Source organism: Megalops cyprinoides, chromosome 10 (genome assembly GCF_013368585.1).
Source record: "Megalops cyprinoides isolate fMegCyp1 chromosome 10, fMegCyp1.pri, whole genome shotgun sequence".
Classification (NCBI taxonomy): domain Eukaryota; kingdom Metazoa; phylum Chordata; class Actinopteri; order Elopiformes; family Megalopidae; genus Megalops; species Megalops cyprinoides.
In genome coordinates, this window is record NC_050592.1 from 1,198,502 (window position 1) to 1,207,457 (window position 8,956).

The window sequence follows — 8,956 nt, forward strand, 5'->3', positions numbered from 1 at the left end:
ACCCTCCCATTATGCCATCTCCCTCCTTAATCAGGGGAGCTGGAGCTCAACCTGGTTACTTCAGTCCTTTGAAGCTGTAGGTCCAGACCTGCAGACCTGTTGCCGTGATACAGGTCTCCTAATTTTAGATGTGATACAGTTTATACAACATAACAAACATAAGAGTTTGGCAAGACTTCTCCATTGACTTGAAGAATAAATTTGTTATATTGTGCTGACTTAAATGTATTTTTTTTCATGTAAGACCGCTTTACTTTGTGACCACCATAATTGTACGTGGTTGAGGAAGACAATGGAGACCTTTACTTTGGGAATCAACTAGCCCGGTGTTATCACATGGTCCTGTAAAACAAATGGAAAAAAGAAGTATTAAAAATGTTATGTTTGCAGGCCAGACATGCCCATATTCTGTTTCCTTGCTCCCAAGAATACTCAAAAATTTGGCAAGGTAAAATAAACCTATTAAAGGTGTCAGAGAGGGCTTAACTTGAGTTTGACTGCTTTTGCAAAGTGCAAATTTATAATTGGGTTTTGACAGTCCTGTTTTTACCCAGGGTAAATGTCTTGAAACTGATGATGCTTGACAGAAAACGCTGATTGATCCTTTATGAAAAAGCATACGTTAACCTTACACCACTTGACGGTAAGTTTAATTAGTAGTAAGTTAGTTGTACTAGTGCTAGTTACGTTGAGATGTGGCTGAGCATCATGCATTTATCAAGTTCAAGCTTGTTTTCCTTATTTAAAATCTCCCGTTACTACATACCCGCGAAATAAAACGACGCCGCAACAGGACTGTGTTGCGAGCGCAGAACTGCACTCTGGAACCTCTGTAAAGCCTGTCCCTTTAAGAAACATGCGCCGCCTCCCGGCACGTGACACCGTCTGCAGCCAATACCTGCGTGCGAAACCTAAAATCTGGTTCAAACCGGTTTCCATCTTATTTTTCTATATAAAAACTTTATAAAACATACAGCCGTTATTATTTGACATTTATTGCTAAACAGTTTTCCCCACAAGTGTGTAGTGGTGAACAAGCCTGCCGCCCCTGCGTAATCATCTTCCTATTTTCAACGGTCAAGATGCCTAAAAGAAAGGTAAGATCTCCAGTGCAGCTTATCTGGCTAGTTGGCATATGTTAATAACATTTATAACCGTTATATTTAGCATTTCTACACAGTTGCGATTCTCAGAGCGCGAAGTCGAGTTACTGCGGATTACTGAGGAGAGCTTTCTTTTGAAACTGGAAACCTGCTGATTTCCTTTACAGAAATAAAAACTACTTGTCATCTGACATCTGTTCAAAATGGTGTTTTGTGCAGCATGAGTTTGTGTCGTATCAAACTATTCACCGCGGTTCTTCGCCTTATAAATAAATTTAAAAATGGCTAACGAGCAGCAGCTAGCTACAGTGCATTTCGGTATTGGCGCCTCCGCTTGACATCACTGTGAGGCAACCTGGCTGCATAGTTAACAGATGCACTTGACGTGATGACAAATCATTAGCGGGCTGGCTAACGCGTTTGACGTTTTTAGCAAGCTAGCAATGTTATTTATTTTAATTTATCAGTTCGGTAAGATAATATCGTTGAGACCTTTTGACTAAACCAGGAAACGATAAAGCCCGCTTGTTTGTCATAGCTTTAGCTTAGCCAGCTAGCCTTTAGCTAGACCTACCCTTTCCTGAAATAACGATTTAGTTAGTTAGCTAGGTTGCGTTGTTAGAAAGCGAATTAAATTTAGACGGCTAGAAAGCTGCCTAAAGGTTTAACGTAGCGAACTAGCTAGCAATGCATATTATTCAGAAGCATGAGTATTAAAAAAACATGCAAAACAACGTGTAACAATCTAGCTACTGGAGATTTTCTCCATATCTTGTTTGTTCTGATTCTTAATCCAGGATAGCCAGCTAACGTTACTATCTGAACATTAAGCTGCCATCTTTGTGGCAAACTACTTGGCAAGCTAACTAAAAATGTAAACGCGACTCCTGTGCTGTTTATTTATCCAACTAGCAGGCGTCGGCTGACTCCACAAGTTTTATTCGCTTTGATACTGGAAACAATGATGAACTAGCAAGCTAATTTATAGTATTCAGTTGCTAAAACATCCAGTTGTAGCTAATATAGATAACGCTAGCAAGATTAAGATTAAAAAACAACCCGGGTGTGATTTATCTTGCTAACGTGGCTAGCCTGCGAAAATATGAGTGGCTGTGTAAAATATTATAAATATCATTATTATAATAAAATATTGATGCAGTGACATTAAACATGCCGTTAGATATCTACATGCCAGTGAGCTAAAGACATGTTTTTCTGGTCGTAAGTGGGCGGTTTCCACTCATGACCTTCCTAGCTTGTCAGGTTGCTACATTACGTTAGCAGAGTAAAATCAAAACAGGGCACGTTTGTAACCTTTTAAAATGTCTAAATACGAGAAACATATACTCTAAAGCATGTGGAGACAGTTACTAGAGAATTTTTTTTAAAAATAAAAGGCTAACACAGACAGGCAGAATCGCGCTTTTGCTGAAACTAGCAGGCTGCTAAGCTAGCGGGCTTTCACGAGCGCGCCTCGCGCTGTCAGAAAAGAGAAGGAAGCGCGCGGAGAGCGCTCGAGCCCGCATTTGAATTTGAATAATGGCGGGAGAATGTAACTGCCAGCAGAGTAACCGCCGGAGGAGTGCGCGGAAGCGCAGAGTCACAGTCACTCACAGTCACAGTCACTCACAGTCACAGTCTCACTGCCCTGCCTTTAAATACACTAACGGTGCTTGTAGTTTGACCTGCCGGCACCTTTCAGTGTCTGCTGCTTAAGTCTGACTCAGGCTAAGTTAAGTTTAAGGCAGTTTAATTGTCACAAGCATGGCAATGATGGCATTGCTGAGATATCGTAGCGGTTTTGGAATTGTATCTGATGTAGATGTTGGCTTTTCGTGTCGTTTTTTGTGTGCAGTCCAGGTTCATTAGCATTTATTGGGATTTGGGGGTATTTTACAATGATGTTTAAACTGTTGTGTTGGCATAAAATACTTAATTGCTTGAACAACATGCTCATGTTTAAATGGTAATATTACGTTATTTATTTCTTCATTGTATAGATTGATGGAGACAAGGCAGTCAAAAGCAAGGAAGAGGTCTGTATTCAAGATATTTTTCAATAGCTTTTCTGCTTATTGGGTCAAGGATTTTGGGTACTTCTCATTTTGTAGTTAATTATATTCTTTGTATTTCTGTATTAATCGTAGTCATATGATTGAAGGACACTTTGATTTTTCTTGACAGGGTTTGATGTTTTTCTGCTTGGTACTGTATTATTTATTTTGATAAACCTTTTTACCTCCTTTTTACAATTCAGCCTAGACGCTCAGCAAGATTGTCAGCTGTAAGTACTTTTTCCTTTAAAGATTTTTAAGCATGTATTAGTGTCATGTGGTGTAACTAAATTGTGGCTCAATTTTTCAGTGACGTTGAAGTCTGTGTACATCTTTGTAAAACATTTATTTGTTTCTTAGAAACCTGCACCTCCTAAACCAGAGCCCAAACCCAAAAAAGCTGCACCTAAGGTATGGAAAACTGTTAAACAGAACAAAAATTCAAACCACACTTATATGAAGTTATATTGTTGCATATGGCATTAGTGCAAGAGAGACGTGGAAAGACCTTTATGTGTAATTACCATGGGCCAGAAACCATAAGTAACAGTAAGTAATAATGTAAGCCAGAATTTGTGCGGATTTCATATCACTTTATAGAAACCTTTAAGCTGGCAAAGCTCTACGAAAACAGCTGAGGGGTATTGTACTTACAAATGTCCCAGAGTAGCATATCCTCTTGGAGGGGAAGTGAGAGAGGTTAAAATGCCCACATAATCTGAAGGGAGGTTTGAGACAGTGAGCTAACATCAGTGGCTAAACAACTGTATGCAACTACTTATTCTGAGCCAGTTTTATTTATATATTTTTTGCAGAAGGCAGCCAAAGGAAAGAAGGGCAAGGAAGCCCCTGCTGAAAACAGTGATGCCAAGACAGACCAGGTGTGTGTCAGGTAGAGGGGAGTGGGTAAATATTAGCCACAGCACCTTGGCTGCACATCCTTTTCCTGCCTCATGGGGGCATGTGATCTCACTCAATTCCACCACAAAGCCAAATAAAGTTGAATATACTGTAAAATAAATTTATTTTTATACCAGCTGTGGTCTGCACAGTAATCAAGGGAGTATCAAATCTCACTCTCAGATACTGTGCTCAGAGTGTGGAGTTCTCACTTTTACACTGTAGCACTTAGATGTTGTGTAAGTCACTTTGGGTAAGAACATTTAAAAGCAAATCCTGGACTGTGGAATTGCCATCTTTAGGATCTGTTCAGACCATGGAAGAAGAGTGGAATGTTGGATTTCTGATATTCACACTTGCTGATTGACCTGTCCATGCCTGTGCTGTCCAGTTTGTTTTTTAAACATTTAACTTATCTTTTTCACCTACAGATTTTAATCGAAAGATCATCCTTACAGCTGTTTAGTTTGTTCAGAATATTGGTTTTTTACACTTTGGTAGTATGCTTTAGCTAAGAGGCCAAGTTTCAGAAATATTATTGTTGCCAGGATAACCTCATCTGCTAAGAAAAATTTAGCAAAATCTTGTTTTCTAGGTACATTCTGAGTAACATTCAAACACTGTTTGAATAGGTAGTGTGTATATGTGCAGACACCAGTGAAATAGTGCAGAATGCATACTGTAGCTAATATTCACCATGTTATGAATAAAGTATCAGAGTTCCTTCTGTTGCTCTCATGTTGGGTAAATGACTTAATCCAGCTAAATAAGGCAAACATTACAAAAAGGTCTGCAGTCGGTAACGATTGAGTCACAAGATGTTGCAGTTTTCAAATATTTTTATTTATTTATTGATTGATTTAGTTTAAGGACCAGCGGGAAGTCTGTGTTGGGCTGCGTCTTTAATATCCTAGACGGGTGTGTGCATCTGTCAGGTGACCAAATCTCTTCACTTGTCTTTTTAGGCACAGAAGGCTGAGGCTGCAGCAGACACCAAATGAACAGCGTTTGAAATTTTTTTGATCATTCTATGTACTTGGTGACTGTACAGTTCGAAATAACTATTTTTTACCAAGTTTTATATAAAAGAAATGCGGTTTTTAGTTCCATTGTCAGCTTACATATAATGTGTTGAAACTGTGCAAAGGGGTTTTTCTTGTGTTCAGATCTTTTTTATGCCATTGTTATATTAACTCCGTCCATATCCTGTCAAAAATAATGTGCCCTCTCTAAATCAGTTTTAAACTGCTGAATGTTACCATTTTATTTCCTACATTTGGTTTTTAAAATACAATTTTAAATACCAAACATTATCATGGCAGCTAAAATGTATTTGTAAAACAAATATTGCGGGATAAAATATTTTCCCCATTTTTTTAAATAAATGAAAATAATATAATATAATTTCAGCTGAGTAGTAAAAAATGTATTGAAACAAGACAAACAGCAGGTTCTGATTATGAAGGTGTACCAGTCTTTAATTATGGTTTCACTTAAAAAAGATAAAAGGATAATGTAAGATTGTAATTCAACCCTTATTATTGAATTTAAAATGTGAACTTCAAATTTGTTTAAACTGATGAAAATGTTTTTTTTTTTCTTGTTTTGTTTTTCACTAAAAATTATTTTATAACTTTTGGAAGCCTTTGTGACGTCCTCAAAAATATTAATGTTCTTTTCAACTTTTCATGAGTAATAAAGGACAGCACAAAAACTTTTGGTTTTGCTTTATTATTTAAAAAGAAAATGTCCCCATGGAATGACATGAAACATGTTGTGTGTTTTTTGGTGTGCTTTGAGTTTGTCTGATCTTATGGGTAAACCATTTACAAAGAACAGGGTCTAGGTGGGGGGGGGGGGTAGTCTGTATTAAACTCAGCTTTAGACAGGATTGTTGCCGGTGGTTTTCTTCCCATCAGTGTACATTCTTTTATAAAAATACGCTGAGGGGGGAAAAGGTACAACCCTGCCTGCCTGACAAGAAGACATTCTCTGATCCCTCCAGTCCACTGTTTACTGATTCCAATTAAGGGGTCACAGAGGCAGAAATGTATATAGACATTCAAAGCACCTCCGCCCTATCTGGACTGTTCATGCAGTACGTGGTTTATTTAAAAGATTACATTCCGATTGTTTTCTTAATGGACATCATTTCTTATGACAGTGCCTTGTTTTAAGAAGCCTTTAAAGGGTTGTAATGGGTTTAGGGTTGTGCTGAAACTGGCTGGAATTAAACCTTTCCTGTCTGTCTTGAATGTGTTTTTAATGAAGCTTCCCCCATTAGATAGCCATCTTTAAAAATGGCTTCAGTGATTTGTCATGTAAAGTTGTACATAAAAAATGAAAATAAGTCTTTCCTGGTTCAACTCCAGTAAGAGCCAAAACAGCTGTTGGGCTAGTGAACCTCATGCTGGTATCAGGTGTGTAATTTTTAACAGAGTAAAAGATTTGGTTTAATTCAGCCACAAAGTGAAATGGATGTTTGTGATGGTCAATCTGATAAAATTACATTTATATTTTGAACAAAGCACTTTGAAAATTGTCTTGTGTGACTAGTGATGCTCTGAATAAAGTGAGTTACCAATGGATTGAAGTGAATCTGTACCTTAAGTGTAACGGTGCACGTACGTCGGTTGAAGTACTGCCTACCTCTTCGTATTCATTGCTGTGTCTGGTTGTACGACTTGTTTTTAGCTCAGTCTCCAGACTTGGAAATTAACATTAATGTGGGGTTTTTTAGACACATTAAATAATCTTACGCTTTATGACTGCAGTCTTCACCGGAATTCTGTGAGAAAGTCCCTTCGGATTTTGACTGAATGAAACTTAACGTCAGTATCACTGAAACATGGCAAGTGATTTTAAAGGCAAGGAACCTGAAGAGCCACCCCCAAATCTCTGATATTCACTTCATTTCCCTTTCAGGGGATGCTGTTCTGTATAGGTAGCCTTGGAAGAGGTCCGTCATGTCTTCAAAAAACCAAATAAGTGTGAAAGAATTTCTGATGCTTATTTCATACACTATCAGAAAAAGAATGCACCATTTGTGTGGTTTTGGATTGTTTTATGGAAAACGCTTCAGTGAATTTAGTGACCTAATTCATGTTAAACAGCAACTTAATCCATGTAGATGGAACCCCAGTTACAGGAGCCACTCCCGTGCATTTAGGGTTTGATATGAAACTGTAGGTTTTAGCCTATTATGTACGTAATGCTCTTGGCAAACGATTTATTTTTGTCTTAAACGTTGTGTTTTGTAACGTGAGTGGCCTTTTTTGGCCAGGTCCCGTTGCTTACAAAATGTTCTCTGGAACTTCCTGGTAAAATAAAGGTTAAATAAAATAAATCCTTTTAAGTAATATGGAGAGAGGAGAAATACAGCGGGGTCTGTAAAGCCTTTGCTAATGTCTGCAGCAGTGGGAGGCTGATGGGCAGAACTGCGGGACTAAGCTTCACATGCAGGGGTGTGACACTATTCAGCACCGCAATAACACATGGGAAAGATAAGCATAAGAGTATCAGTCCAGCAGGGCTGAGTCTCTCCTGGTCATAATTTACTCAAATACTTGAGCACCTGTGTTCTTAGCATAAGATTTTATGCAAAAATCTTGACAGGCCAGAAGTGGCCCAAGTCTTACCCTCAGGTTAACTAGTGTAGGGTGTTCAATGCTTTGAAACATCCATTTATCAGACTTTTTAAATGTCTGTAACATTTAATTCACAGTCCCACTGATATCTGGAGCAGGAACCGATGCTGCTTTAAGCAACAGCACAAAGATATCAGTGTTCTAAATCATAGTAGGTGAATCAAGGTGCTGATTTAATTCCAGTTTAATGCAAGCTCTTTCTTTCTGCAATACCAACAGGACTGTGCAGATATGAAAGAAAGCAAACTTCATTCTAATAGCTAAATAAAAAAATGTAAAAACACAAAAAAAAGTTAAAACACAAAAAAAAATAATACAAGATAAAGCCTCACGAGTCTGAAACGACCCATGCCGCTATTCAAGAGCTAATATAAAATAAGTCTTTTCATTGAAAGCAGAAAAATAAATACATCAAAAGGCATTTCCAATACTAGTACTAGTAAAATAAAGATAAATTCGTGTTTTTATTATATATGCTGAGACGCAGGAATAAAGCGTCATCTCGCGTGTGTGTGCCTGCATGGCCACTAGATGGCAGGCTCAGCTCAGAGTTTGGAACTCACCACGCGGCTGCTGCCTGAGCGTTTGTAAGTTTCTCCATCCAGCAGGTGTCGCTGTCCCTTCAGACACCTGTAGCGCTTGTGTAACTGCGCTCAAAATACATACCCTCTTTTTGGTTTAAATGGGGACACCCTGCCAGATAATTTCACTGAGTTCAGTCATTCAGCAGACACACAGACAAAAGAAAAAGGGGACAAACTAGCAGAGAGAGACTCTTTTCTGTCCATCAGTCATACAGTCTCTTAACACAGGTGTCAAAAACTAGAGTAAGTGCCAAAGAACTCGGCAGTGGGGATCAGAAAGATTTGCAGATTCAGATAATTGAATGGATGTTGCCTCATTGTTTTATTTACATATTGCACATGAAATGAGGAATAACAAACAACCACTTAAAAGTTTAGAGAAAAATGTCTGGCACCAGTTGATTCGTGGTGCCTCAAGTGCTTATGAAATGAGATTTGAAAGACCCTCTCAGCTGAATGAACACCTGAGGTGTCCCAACTCACAGCACAAGCCCATGGAGGGAGAGGCCGACTGCACGTACCTCTCGGATCACACATGGACTCGGGTGTGTGTGTGTGTGTGTGCGTGTGTGTGTCGGGGGGCAGGAATAAGCTGGACACAGCTTGTTCATATTCAGTTAAATGCTTCTCTCATTGAACTGCTGGTATGTCACGGAACACTGTTATTG

General features: G+C 38.6%; 1 protein-coding gene across 1 annotated transcript; it reads left to right on the plus strand.

Annotated features, from left to right (window-relative positions):
- Window positions 1-889: 889 nt before the first annotated feature.
- On the plus strand, window positions 890-5,400 carry hmgn2 (high mobility group nucleosomal binding domain 2). The gene is made up of 6 exons (XM_036539654.1): window positions 890-1,097; window positions 3,104-3,139; window positions 3,361-3,387; window positions 3,518-3,568; window positions 3,973-4,038; window positions 5,023-5,400. Exons 1-6 carry the CDS (start codon window positions 1,083-1,085, stop codon window positions 5,056-5,058), a joined length of 231 nt encoding a protein of 76 aa, XP_036395547.1. The 5' UTR covers window positions 890-1,082; the 3' UTR covers window positions 5,059-5,400.
- The last annotated feature ends 3,556 nt before the right edge of the window (window positions 5,401-8,956 follow it).

Bases quoted from the DNA above. Each gene is read 5' to 3' on its own strand.
- hmgn2 (XM_036539654.1), top strand. The intron at 3,569-3,972 runs GTATGGAAAACT...TATTTTTTGCAG, and splicing joins CCAAAAAAGCTGCACCTAAG to AAGGCAGCCAAAGGAAAGAA. The intron at 4,039-5,022 runs GTGTGTGTCAGG...TTGTCTTTTTAG, and splicing joins GTGATGCCAAGACAGACCAG to GCACAGAAGGCTGAGGCTGC.